The 14,533-nt window shown below is 47.0% G+C and overlaps 1 protein-coding gene across 1 annotated transcript; it reads left to right on the forward strand.

Moving 5' to 3' along the window:
- Positions 1-7,276: 7,276 nt before the first annotated feature.
- On the forward strand, positions 7,277-14,205 carry dhh (desert hedgehog signaling molecule; the record flags this gene model as incomplete). Its single annotated transcript, XM_083641564.1, has 3 exons — positions 7,277-7,600; positions 12,519-12,780; positions 13,430-14,205. The coding sequence occupies 3 exons, from the start codon at positions 7,277-7,279 to the stop codon at positions 14,203-14,205; spliced, it is 1,362 nt and encodes a 453-aa protein (XP_083497690.1).
- Positions 14,206-14,533: the final 328 nt, after the last annotated feature.

The following is a 14,533-nucleotide window of genomic DNA, read 5'->3' on the forward strand; positions in this document are numbered from 1 at the left end:
CTCTAGAAAAATAGAAAACTTTCTTCTATGAATTCGTTATTATAATTATGACCTTATGACCTTATATGAGTTATGAGAGAAGTATCGTAGAATACAGGGTTTGATTATGGTCTCACACACAGCATGAAACAAGCCAGCATATCTGTGTTAAACTTGGATTGAGTTGGGGAAACATGATAGAATAGCACCTCCCTGCAGGCAGCAAAATAGAAGGGTTTGATAGCTGTGCAATCAAAGTGTCGCAGGAGTCCCATTGGATAACACGCTCTATTGGAGCAGTTGTTCAGCGTATCGGGGGGAGAAGGCGGGAGACGGGCAGCTTGTAATGGGATGTGATAGGCTATCTTTATTGTCAAAACATGAGAATGAAGCGGGGAAAAAGACACAGATTAGCTTCCCTGACAGTCGCCTGTTTGAAGTGCAGCCAAAGTGCATTAGGCTCTATTATTCCCTCGTTTGTGCGCTCGCAAAATGCAGAAGCACTCACAGGAAAAGGCGAGACTTGCTTGCTAATCAACTGATAATGGGTCACACTGTCCGTTTGCCATAGCTGCCCCCCACCCTGCGTGCTGCCCCCCACCCTGCGTGCTGCCCCCCACCCTGCGTCCACACTCGCTTCACACAGTCGACTGGCACAGGCCTCTGGTCAAAGGCGAACAGGCAGCCATCAAGCACAACTGTTAACCTAAATACCTGAGTTAACTTGACACTGGGTCTCTTTGGGTGGAAGGCCTCACATTAGGGATGTCACAATATATCATCCCACAATATATCGCGATATCAAAACGTGACAATATGTATCGTTCAGATGAAATCTCATATCGTGAGAAAAAGAAGCTGAACATGGTGGCACTGTTCAGCTTCTGCATCTGATTGCATGCTCGCTCTGCTTTTCATCGCTTTGTTTGAACAGACGAGGGACGTTACAGACACGGAGAATGAAGATGGTGAAATTACTCAAATTAGCGCGGAGGATTCCCCCTCAACTTACAAATCGATCGCAAAAAAATATTGTTAAAATATTGTATCGTATCGTTATCGTGAACCCAATATCGTGTATCGTATCGTATCGTGAACTGAGTGTATCGTGACACCCCTACCTCACATTCAAACTGTGGAGGGGGTAACGTCTTGGTGAGAGAGCGGACTGGAGCGCACTGTTCTCTGTGAGCGTGTCGTGTGACGTGTACAATGTAAAATACCTATTTTCTGCACCGGCCCGGGTAGGCTACATGAAACAAGGTATAGCATCATATCTGACCTTTGACCTGCTTGTCTGGGGGCAGGAAGTTCCACCCTGCTCAGTCTATTGTCCACCCCGTGCAGCATCGCCTCAGCCACAGCTCGCGCCCTGCTGCTCTTTCTCAAAGGCCAGAAGCTCAGCTGTGCAGCAGAACCTCAAACTGCATGTGTTTGTGTACACGTCACCGTTGGTGGAAAGGAACTAAGTACATTTACTCAAGTACCGTCGGCTACTTGAGTACAACTTTGAGATACTTGTTGTTTACTTGAGCATTTCCATGTGATGCTACTTTATACTTCCACTGCACTACATTTCAGAGGGAAATATTGCACTTTGTACTCCTTTATTTGACAGCTTTACTTTTCAGATGGAGATTTGACACAATGGATAACATCCCATAACAAGCTTTTAATTAAAATACAACACATAGTTAAAGATTAAACCAGTGGTTTCCAACCTTTTTGGCTTGCAACACCTGGACTCATCGCGTTGCACCAGTAGTAATACGCACAGCGGTTGTCAAACTTTTCCACATCAAGGACCCCTAAACTGACACAAATGAGACCACATACCCCAATTTGATCAGATTTTGTCCCAGGGTGCACTATCTGATAAGACTTTTTGCTTTTAGACGTTTTATTATTACATAAAGTATGAAACCAATGAGCAAAATAGTCATACATTCTGTCATTGTGTTACTTATGGATGGAACCCCCCCTACGGACCCCTGGGGGTCCCCGGACCCTACTGTGAGAACCACTGCTTTACGGTGAAGCACAGCGAGTAAGTTCATAAGCCAGGGATCATTGTGTGTGTGTGTGTGTGTGTGTGTGTGTGTGTGTGTGTGTGTGTGTGTGTGTGTGTGTGTGTGTGTGTGTGTGTGTGTGTGTGTGTGCTGTAGCCACATCAGAGCGCACCACCCAGCCTCTTCCTGCACTGATAACAGGGTGAGAGACAGTGGAACGGGCGGGTGGTGCTGTGGGCAGAGAGAAAGGACGGGGAGAGGGTGGGAGGGATGTGTCAGTTCCTTGACTTTCCTTTTCCCCCAACCCTTCCAGCGGCCTCCGTCTGAGGAAGCGGATCCTGTAGATTGTCTATTCAGCTCCGAGAGACGAGACACAACGTTCAAGATGTCAAAGCCGTGCATTGTTTAAAAAACGTAGCTGCTGTTTTAGAGTAACCACAAATTTATTGAAAAAAGAAATGAAAAAAGATTGCAATTCTAATTGGATCCTTGGTCACGCCACACTTATTAGTTGTCCTGTAGTGGACCAATGTCAATAGTTCCGTAGTGTCTGCGCGGTTCTCAAACTTTTTCCACATCAAGGACCCCTAAACTGACACAAATTAGACCACAGACTCTGTCCCAGCCAGGGTCCCCCATCTGATCAGATTTTTTGCTTTTAGATGTTTCATTACAGAAAGTGTATGAAACACATGAGCAAAATATTCCTACATTCTGTCATTGTGTTACTTTATGGAATGATGAAATTATAGTGATAGTGAAAATATATATTTTTTTTTGCTGGGGACCCATTGGAACCCCCCTCAAGGCCCCCTGGGTGACCCCGGACCCCACTTTGAGAACCGCTGGTTTAGAGTTCATATGGGTTTATCCATTCACTGACACATCGTCCACAGAGAGAGGGAAGCTTGGGTATGGCAGTCAGAGGGAAGCTTGGGTATGGCAGTCAGAGGGAAGCTTGGGTATGGCAGTCAGAGGGAAGCTTGGGTATGGCAGTCAGAGGGAAGCTTGGGTATGGCAGGCAGAGGGAAGCTTGCATATAGCAGGCAGAGGGAAGCTTGGGTATGGCAGGCAGAGGGAAGCTTGGGTATGGCAGGCATAGGGAAGCTTGGGTATGGCAGGCAGAGGGAAGCTTGGGTATGGCAGGCAGAGGGAAGCTTGGGTATAGCAGGCAGAGGGAAGCTTGGGTATAGCAGGCAGAGGGAAGCTTGGGTATGACAGGCAGAGGGAAGCTTGGGTATGGCAGGCAGAGGGAAGCTTGGGTATAGCAGGCAGAGGGGAGCTTGGGTATGGCAGGCAGAGGGAAGCTTGGGTATGGCAGGCAGAGGGAAGCTTGGGTATGGCAGGCAGAGGGAAGCTTGGGTATGGCAGGCAGAGGGAAGCTTGGGTATAGCAGGCAGAGGGAAGTTGGGTATGGCAGGCAGAGGGAAGCTTGGGTATGGCAGGCAGAGTGAAGCTTGGGTATGGCAGGCAGGGGGAAGCTTGGGTATGGCAGGCAGGGGGAAGCTTGGGTATGGCAGGCAGGCAGGCAGGTATTTGACCAGGGGCCCAGGTGCAAGACCAGGCATCCAGTTGGAAGGAACAAAGCAGGGTAGGCTAACCCAGGCAGGAAAGATCTGCTTTTCTGTGCTGTGGCTTTGCAGGAAACTCAACCATTCACAACAGCCATATACTCCCATCCTGAAATGGGGGAGTGAGGGCTGTTGAGAGCCCGGAGGAGGCATGTGAGGGGGGGTCAAGGCGAGGGATGGGTGCACCGAAATAAAAAAACGAATAATTACTTTATTTCCATCTCCAACCCGCTTCCTTCCCTTTTATGTCTGTTCTGATGTTTCTCTTTAGAGCGATGCAGAGAGGAGATCTCCATCAGTGTGGGCAATTGTTGATATGAAAGTGTTTGTTGCTTTTTTTTTGATTGAGTCATTCCCTGCGTTTGTCACGACGGCTGATGTCTCTCATCTGCGTGCCTGGGCCCGGCTGATGTCTCTCATCTGCGTGCCTGGGCCCGGCTGATGTCTCTCATCTGCGTGCCTGGGCCCGGCTGATGTCTCTCATCTGCGTGCCTGGGCCCGGCGCGTGTTCATCATCAGCACAGGAAGATGCTGCTTCGCCCGCCGCACCGCCCCTCCTTCAACATCCTGGGATCTTCTGGAACTTTCCCTCACAAGGCTGCTTTTCCACGGTCACTGTGGAGCTCCATGACCTATGCCCCCATCACTATGCAGGGGGGAAATGTTCCAGTATACATTGATTGCATGTATATTATGTATGTATGTACAGTATTATGTATATATATACGGTATATATATATGGTTGATATATATATACTGTATATATATATATATATATAGAGAGAGAGAGAGAGAGAGAGAGAGAGAGAGAGAGACAGAGAGAGAGAGATACATACATATACATATACATATATACATTTACATTTTTCTTCTTATTTGATTTTATGTTGACACCTGCACCATGAAGAGAAAGTCCTTGTACATTGGACCTGACCAAGTTTCTGATTCTGAATCTTGTGTTTATTATTTAGATTGGGTCCACACATTCTATAGGGGCATTTACTTATAGGCTATGTTTTTTGAGACCCCTTCCACCTAAAAATGTGTTTTTCTTCTAGTTCCTTCAGTTTGTATGTTTGAGCTTCACTGTGCAGAATACAGTTTCTTAACAGTGACTATAAGGATGAAGCCACTTGAGCACACTGACTACAGACCATGGACATAAGCAGCACTGATTGACACAAAGTTATACATACAAAACAGAAAATCTTTAAAATATTCACGATCCACTGGCCTTGTTTGGAATTCCGTGTCCAGGATGCCAGAGATACGATTACACTTTGACCTTTAATCCCTCATTAATTGGAGGTGATTGCAGATGTCAGCCCCCGTGGGTACCACACAGCTCTCCATTATTCCTTTCTTTTCTGCTCCCTCTCTTTGCCATTATCTCTCTTGACACTCTCTATGACTCTCTTACCAGCTATTGTTCTGTGGCGGATAAAAATAATATGGCGATTATGGCCAGTGGGTGTTTCCAGTGAAGAGGTCTTGGGTGCACCGGGTTCAGGGGTCCTGTGTGTTAGCATAGGTCTCCAAACAAAGGAAAGGCAGCTCTGTTAAGTCAGAGCCAGTATGCCAGCAGGGTGTCAAGGCTGGAGGGGGGGGGGGGCTCTTGTAATAGACCCTCACCTTCAATCCTGCTCTATTAATAACACAATAACACAGAGTCATGATAGTGAGGTCAGTGAGGCTGAGCCATCCTGTAAGTCAGTGATACTCAACATGCGGCCCGGGGGCCAGATGCGGCCCATTTTCTAATAATTCCATGTTAGTTTTCCTTCTGAATTAGAATCTCATTCACAATAAAAAACTAACGTGAAATAAAGTTCGACTGAGCTCCAGCTAAATTGTCAAATGCCGCCGTCTGCTCACTACCCAGGCACTTGCGTATGTACTTAACCTAACTAACTTAACCTAACTAACTATCCGGTGTGCACAACATTGACAGACTAAACTCCGGCTGACACCCCAAAAACCTACAATCCGCTACAGAAACTTTGATATTGTTTGTTTATTAACTGGCCCCTCGCCTTCTATCATTTCACGAAAGTGGCCCCCGGGCAAAGCAAGTTGAGTATCCCTGCTGTAAGTGATGAACAAACAGAAGCAAGGGCATGGGTGCTCAAAGCTTCAGCTGACATATAGCTGAGAGGAATGGGTTGTGTATGAACACTTTACTTTTATACATATCAATATAGTTATGATCCTATCAAAAATCTCAGAAAATTAAGAGCAAACTCCTTGGTAACATGTTATAATAAACATGATTAATAAATGGTAAATTGATAATGCAACTTTAATTATTTTACTGTTAACAAACATGAATAATGTTTACACTTATTAACAATTGGAAACATCAGTTGGAAACATCAGTTGCAACTTTATAATAGCCACCCAAATAATGTTTATAGGGGGACAGATCAAACATTATTTTGGCTATAAAGTTGCAACTGATGTTTATAACACTTTGTATGCTAAATGGTTAATAACTACAGTGTAAACATTATTAATTATCATTGCATTGTTTGTTAACAGTAAAATAACTAATAACTAAAGTTTAATGAACTATCAATTTACCATTTAGCCTATATTGATGGTTATTATAGTGTCACCGTTCTCATTACACGTGCTTTTCAGTTCTGTGGGGCAGAACTGGACAAACACAGTATAGTCAATCATTACCTTATTTAGTTTTAAATGCAGACATCTTTGTGAAAAAAACATGGCGTTAACAGAAGTAGGCTAATCATGTGTCCCTAGGTTGAATTGGAGGCGTGTGCTGTCGCAGTGGGAGCAAGCAGAGGAAGGGAGGGCAATCGTGTCCAGACGCAATAAGACCCAATGGCCGGTGCAAGGTGGCCAGGAGCGCTGAAACGCGACAGAAGACGGCGGACGACGAGGAGGAGGGGGGGACCAAATATCAAGAGAGGCATTTCTGGATGAGAGCGTCACCGGGGCGTCTGTGGGGAGCAGTCGGGCTATAGGTGCGCGTCAGTCAGGTCTGTGTATCGCCAAAGAGCCGTGCGGTGGTCAGAGAGGGAGAAGCAGCGGTAAGTGAGCAGAAACCTGGAAAACACCTGCGTCAAGAGACTGGTACCTGCGGAGGAGGACGCTACTGAGAAGATGACTTGTTGCGCTTCAGATCCATGCGTAAAGACAGCTGATAACTTCCGACGAAGTTTCTAAGTTAAGTTTCGGACAGAAATCTGCCTGTTATGTGTGTGTTTTTTTTACACATGAAGAAAAACTTCAGGTTTTAGGACAATATATTTTTCTTCTTCTTCAATGAAGCCATTCAGTGCTATAGCCTATGTTAAGAGTATAATTATAAAACAATTTAAGTAAAAAGCAGATATTGGAGCACTATTAGAGGGTGTTCTTTGGTCTATGGGCAAAGAAAACTATGATAAATAGAAAAGACCAAGGCAACTCCTGATTCATTATAAAAATCAAAATAGAACAATTTGTTTTTTACTTTAAACCTCTTGAATATAACTAACAACAAGTAGTAACTTAGTAGCTCCACTGTAAATGTCACAACATTCCTAGGTTTGTGTCATAAAAACATCAGCACTTATTGATGATCTGGAATGGACCTAGGTGTGACCGTCATTCAGATGCTATCACGTGCCCGCATGGCCGGCACTGCGCTGCCACTGTCACTGTAGGAGCTGTGGAGCCACTGAGTCCTGCCGGGAGCCACAACTCTCCCCAATGAAGCCGCGGTCCTGCTGGGCCCGCTTCAGCCTGGCACGGCTCAGCCTGCTCGCTGTGTGCACCTGGACCTGCACATGGCTGGTCCAGGGATGCGGACCGGGCCCCGGCTACGGCGTCCGCCACAGGCCCCGCAAGCTCACCGCCATGCACTACAAGCAGTCTGTGCCCAACTTCTCCGAGAACAACCTGGGGGCCAGTGGACGAGCAGAGGGCAAGATCACGCGCAACTCGGAGCGCTTCAATGAACTCGTGTGCAACTACAACCCAGACGTTGTCTTCAAGGATGAGGAGAACACCAACGCAGACCGGTTCATGACCAAGGTGAGACAGACTGGGGGTGTAATGGTTAATCAAGTTCAGTTATCTTCGATTTTTAAGGGTGTGTTTCCATGGGATGGTGCCATGGGTCACTTCTTTCCATTAACCCTAGTGATACCTGGGACTACAGTAAGTGTAATGGCTTGGACAGACAGGGCTGCAGATAGACTAGAGCGGTGGTTCTCAAAGTGGGGTCCGGGGACGGTCACGGGACCCCCCCGGGGGTCCTTGAGGGGGATCCAGGGGGTCCCCAGCAAAAAGGAGGGACATTTATTTTCACTACAATTCTAGCCATAAGTAATACAGTGACAGAATCTATGACTATTTTGGTCATGGGTTTCATACACTTTCTGTAGCCTAATACAACATCTAAAAGCAAAAGTCTTATCAGATGGGGGACCCTGGGACAACATTTGATCAAATGGGGGTCTGTGGTCTAATTTGTGTCAACTTAGGGGATCATTGACGTGAAAAGGTTTGAGAACCACTGGATGCTCTCATTGGTTTCTGTTCAACTCGAGACAATCCCTCTGCTGGATGACAGATTAACTACATTTACAAGCCTGTGACATATATAATACAGTATGAGGAAGAGTTTGTGGTTTGTGCACTGCTAAAGTGGCATGGCACCTTTAGCTCGCACGAAAAAACACATGGTAACCTAATTTATTGTTTGCTTTACTCCAAACTACCTGCCCTTGCCAGACCCTTGGCCACATAAACAAATATCCGAGGCAGTGTGTACAGTATGTTTGAAGTGTACTTCCCCTCCCTTTTCGCCAGATAAGAAGATCAGGATGTAATTCAACACTACCCTCTTGGAGACCGAGTTCCCCTACAGGAACACCTCCTTTTAATCTTTAACCAAAGTCTTTGTTATTGGTAATAAAAACGATTCCTCTGGCTGGCTCTCTCTGTGCTTACAGGAGGTATATACAGTACAGGTACAGCACAGATATACACTACAGGTACTGTATAGGACTCCAACTGGAATGTGTAATGTTTAATGGGGGATAGGTTAAAGGGGTAGTTCACTTTTTTTTCCAAGTCTAGCCCTATTCGCTACTTACCAATGATGATGTTGATTGGTAGAGTTCTTTCTCAGCACAATCCATGCTGTTCCTCATAGTAGCTCTGGAAAGTTGGGGTGCAAAAAACAAATGCAAGGTCAATGGGGTCACGCTCCTGTATGTACCAGCTGACTGAAGCTCACTGAAATGTATTTTGTGTGACTGGATGACATTTTGGTGAGCCTCAGTCAGCTTGTACATACAGGAACGTGACCTCATTGACCTTGCGTTCGTTTTTGCCCAACTTTCCAGAGCTACTATGAGGAACAGGAGGGATTGTGCTGAGAAAGAACTCTACCAATCAACATCCTCCTTGGCAAGTAGCAAATAGGACTAGACTTTAAAAAATGCGAAGTATCCCTTTAATGACATTCATTTAAAGACATTCAATGGCCTGAATGAATTACGATCCGGGCAGGAGGTCAGACAAGCTTCTGACAAATAAACCAGACTTTTGCACGCAGAGTTTCATGGCGATCAGCTGGCGACGCTCTCTCTCTTTTGAAAGCTGTGGTTTTCAGTGATTGCTGATGGTGTGAATCTGTGTTCCGTCGCCTCGCAGAGTGATTGTATGCGATGGAAATCTGTGGTCGTATATGTGCCCTTGCGACGCCCGTGTGTGAGGATGTTGAGTGTGTGTACTCGTGCATGTGCCCCCTGTCTTGCCCAGATGTGAAAGAGCCTCTTTGTGCACGGCCCTGGAGACTGGAGAGGGGTCGCCTATACTAAATTCCCGCCTGCTGAAGTAATGGCACCGCCAGGAAAAGCCGCTATTGTAGTTGTGACAATGAAACGCCTCTCTTCAATGGCGTTGAATGCACCCAGTTTGTTTTCTGTCCCTCTCTCTTTCTCACCCTTGCTGTCACATTCCCAAGTGCATGCCCATACATTCCTCCCCTCTGCCCTCTCTCCCCTCGGCCCAGCCTCAACTCTCCATCTCTCTGCCCTCTCCCCCCTCGGCCCAGCCTCAACTCTCCATCTCTCTGCCCTCTCTCCCCTCGGCCCAGCCTCAACTCTCCATCTCTCTGCCCTCTCCCCTCGGCCCAGCCTCAACTCTCCATCTCTCTGCCCTCTCCCCTCGGCCCAGCCTCAACTCTCCATCTCTCTGCCCTCTCCCCTCGGCCCAGCCTCAACTCTCCATCTCTCTGCCCTCTCCCCTCGGCCCAGCCTCAACTCTCCATCTCTCTGCCCTCTCCCCTCGGCCCAGCCTCAACTCTCCATCTCTCTGCCCTCTCCCCTCGGCCCAGCCTCAACTCTTCATCTCTCTGCCCTCTCCCCTTGGCCCAGCCTCAACTCTCCATCTCTTTGCCCTCTCCCCCAGGCCCAGCCTCAACTCTCCATCTCTCTGCCCTCTCTCCCCTCGGCCCAGCCTCAACTCTCCATCTCTCTGCCCTCTCTCCCCTTGGCCCAGCCTCAACTCTCCATCTCTCTGCCCTCTCCCCTCGGCCCAGCCTCAACTCTCCATCTCTCTGCCCTCTCCCCTCGGCCCAGCCTCAGCTCACTGCTGCCCTCTGCCCTCTCCCCTAGCCCTTGTTCACACAGGACGACGAACGTAGCAGAGCTGAAGCTTGAGGCAGGCACAAGCTGAACTGACGCCTCACCGTTCACACAAGAAGCCTTCTCTTTTCCTCTCAGCGCCTCCTCGGCGCGCCTTGAACCTGCACACAACTCCCGTTGACTTCATGCCTGGCAGCTTCACGCTTGGAAAATAGGACTGAATCCTGAACTATCGCCTTCAGCGAGGCGTCAGCGTGGCTTCAGCGTGATGCGCGCGTGGGTGGTGTGAGCGGCCTCGCCTGTTAACAAGGACGCCTAAATGAAACTTGTGGGTTCAGCGTAGGTTGAGCTTAGGTTGAGCTTAGGTTGAGCGTTGCTTCGGCATCCTGTGTGAACGGGGGCCTAGGCCCAGCCTCAGCTCACTGCTGCACTGCTTCCCTCTCACCCAACTCTCTCTCTCCATCTCTCTCCCACACCCCCCCACTCTTACAGTGTCCTCTCTCTCTCTCTCTCTCTCTCTGTCCTTCAACCCTGTTCCCTTTTCTATAGTTATATAGTTCATTCAGTTGCAAGATAAGCTTCGCCCCCCCGATCCATCAGAGACAATATGGGTCACAAGACCTTCCACCTCACAAGTCACGAGTGAATCTGCTTTCAGACGAAGATTTTTGACCAGAGTGTAGCACCTCGGACGCTGACGTCATCATTTTTTTTCTGGCCTGCTATTTTGTGACAATGCTGATACAGTCTGTAACATTAGGGCCCACGGGGGTGTTAATGCTGATACAGTCTGTAACATTAGGGCCCACGGGGGCGTTACGAGCCACTGATGTGTGCACATTTTGTGATCAAATGTCTCAGGGGTGACGCTGAGAGAAACTCTTTCCTGGAACTATCTTGCAAAGGCAGAGAATGGCCTTGATTCTTCTGTCACCCTGTCGAAAAGGCCAAGGAATGCACCAAACTGGCTACAGTGGCTTTGTTCTTGCGCTCTGAATGTTTGAGCAAAGAGCAGCGCGCGATGGCCTTTAGCGGAGTAGAGGAGGAATTGTGGGACGATGCCAACAGACAAACACAACCTGTGAGCCAGAGAGACGAGACAGTGAAGCGCACAGTCTCCGGCGGGAGCTACGACTCGGCACTGAATTGCAGTGAAATCAGTCAGTGCACTGAGGTTGTACAGTAGGATCACATACACTGTAGCAGTGAAATCAGTCAGTGGACTGAGGTTGTACAGTAGAATCACATACACTGTAGCAGTGAAATCAGTCAGTGCACTGAGGTTGTACAGTAGAATCGCATACACTGTAGCAGTGAAATCAGTCAGTGCACTGAGGTTGTACGGTAGAATCACATACACTGTAGCAGTGAAGTCAGTCAGTGCACTGAGGTTGTACAGTAGAATCACATACACTGTAGCAGTGAAATCAGTCAGTGCACTGAGGTTGTACAGTAGAATTGCATACACTGTAGCAGTGAAATCAGTCAGTGGACTGAGGTTGTACAGTAGAATCACATACACTGTAGCAGTGAAGTCAGTCAGTGCACTGAGGTTGTACAGTAGAATCACATACACTGTAGCAGTGAAATCAGTCAGTGCACTGAGGTTGTACAGTAGAGTCACATACACTGTAGCAGTGAAGTCAGTCAGTTCACTGAGGTTGTACAGTAGAATCACATACACTGTAGCAGTGAAGTCAGTCAGTGCACTGAGGTTGTACAGTAGAATCACATACACTGTAGCAGTGAAGTCAGTCAGTGCACTGAGGTTGTACAGTAGAATCACATACACCGTAGCAGTGAAATGAGTCAGTGCACTGAGGTTGTACAGTAGAATCACATGCACTGTAGCAGTGAAGTCAGTCAGAGCTCTGAGGTTGTACAGTAGAATCACATACACTGTAGCAGTGAAGTCAGTCAGTGCACTGAGGTTGTACAGTAGGTTCACATACACTGTAGCAGTGAAATCAGTCAGTGGACTGAGGTTGTACAGTAGAATCACATACACTGTAGCAGTGAAGTCAGTCAGTGCACTGAGGTTGTACAGTAGAATCACATATACGTAACGTACACTTTCGATCTTAGGCTGTGCCATTTCCCTGTTAATAAGTAATCACAAGTGTCTGAGTTACTTCCACTTGAGAGAGTTCCAGACATACCAATTACATGACACATGCTGCAGACTGAGTGACTATTATCAACTGTAGCAGTTGCAGTGTTTTGCTAATTAGTACCACTACCTGCATTATAAAATGATTGTTTTCTTTCTTTCTTCCAGAATGATTTATACTGTACAGTTGAAACTGCTCCCAACTGAAAACGCCTCTCCTGTGTCTTTGCTCTGTGTTTCCCAGCGATGCAAGGACTGTCTGAACAGGCTGGCTATCGCAGTGATGAACCAGTGGCCGGGGGTGCACCTGCGTGTGACAGAGGCGTGGGACGAGGACGGACACCATCCCGCGGACTCCCTGCACTACGAGGGCCGGGCTGTGGACATCACCACCGACGACAGGAGGACAGAGAAGTACGGTCTTCTCGCTCAGCTGGCGGTGGAGGCGGGCTTCGACTGGGTGCATTATGAGTCCAAGCACCACGTCCACTGCTCTGTGAAAGCTGGTGAGTTTACTTTAGTTTATTGTGTAAATATTAAATCACCACACCTCATACTATTACCTTGTGTATATGCAGGGTTCCCATACATTTTCCTGGGTACAATGTCCAAACTTTTTCATTACTTTTCAAGGATCCATAATAGAATTTCTATGTAATGTGAGGCGGTGACTCTGAATCAATACCAGAAAATATGACTACAATGGACAAATAGGACACACCTCTTTATATTGGGTTTAGTGCTTTAGAGTCATTGCCTCAGATGGAAGCTATTGAAATTAAACATGAATTTCCAATAAAAATGTTAATATAAAATACAAGAAGCACTAACATCTAATATAAAGAGGTGTGTCCTATTTGTCAAGTGTAATAATAATTTCTAGTATTGATTTGGACTCAGTGGCTCACATTACATGGAAGCTATTGAAAACAAAAATCATGGTTTTCCCATAACAAATATTTGTATAAAAAACAGAAAGAAAATCACTACAATCCATGTAAAGAGATTAATTCCATGACTTTTCCAGGCCTGGAAAATTGGATTTTGAAATTCCATGACTTTTCCAGGTTTTCCATGACCGTGGGAACTCTGTATGTAAGACAGAAGAAGAAAGCATTGGTTTTCAAATCATCTTTCCTATTGATCTACCTCCAGATCACTCGGTGGCCGTGGAGAAAGGTGGCTGTTTCCCAGGCTGGACCCGGGTGACTGTTGCTGGAGGGGGGCAGAAGAGCATGTCGTCACTGGCTCCTGGGGACAGAGTCATGGCCCTGTCGGGGACGGGTCGCCTGGTGTTCAGCCGGGTCCTTCTGTTTCTGCACCGGGCCCAGGAGAGCAGGGCTGCTTTCCTGGTTCTGGAGACAGAAGACGGCCACAGACTGAGCCTCACTCCGCATCACTTGCTCTTTCTCGCCTCCCGCGACAAACTCCACCACAGTGAGTTTCAGGCTCAGTTTGCTAGCAGAGCCAAGAGGGGCGACTATGTTCTCATCCATGGAGCAGGGGGTCGAGTACAATCCTCTCAGATCATCTCCGTTTCAGTAGAGGAGGGCGTGGGAGTCTACGCGCCCTTGACGGAGGATGGGACTTTGTTTGTGGAGGGGGTGCTGGCATCCAGCTATGCATTAGTGGAAGACCACAGACTCGCACACTGGGCATTTGGACCCGTCCGACTCCTCTCCTCGTTCAACCGACTGCTTTGGAGAGAGAGCGCAGAGCTTAAAATGACTCGGACTCGGGTCCTTCACAAAGCAGATAGATATATGAATAGTGACATTCTAAACAGCCCAGGCAATTTGTCTATACCTCGAATAATGGCCGTTAAAGAGAAGCACTCTTTGCAAAGGCAAGTATCAGGTGTGCACTGGTATGCTAGATTGCTGTACAGCTTTGGACGTATCTTTCTAGACGCCAAGTCATTTCATCCTTAAAAGCCTTGAAGTGAAGCAGTGTGTCCTACTGTTCATGTCTTACTTTGATCCATTCACACTAATGCATTCTGTTCTTCCCTGTTATTCCTTTCAAAATAAATGTCGTGCACTGGAAGGGCTCGTTTGCTTTTTTTCTGGCGATTATTTGCATTATAATCTATTATGATCATTTCATCCCAAAGTCATATTTTACAAGAGATTTAATTTGATGAGAGACTGTGTCAAAATCACTGTATCGTAGTTTATTTGTACATGATGTAACTTGTTTTAACTATTTCAAGAGCACATTTGAGACCACAGTATATATACAGTATATATTCTTTCGTAT

The sequence above is a fragment of the Poromitra crassiceps genome (assembly GCF_964638095.1).
Source record: "Poromitra crassiceps genome assembly, chromosome: 8".
Lineage (NCBI taxonomy): Eukaryota > Metazoa > Chordata > Actinopteri > Beryciformes > Melamphaidae > Poromitra > Poromitra crassiceps.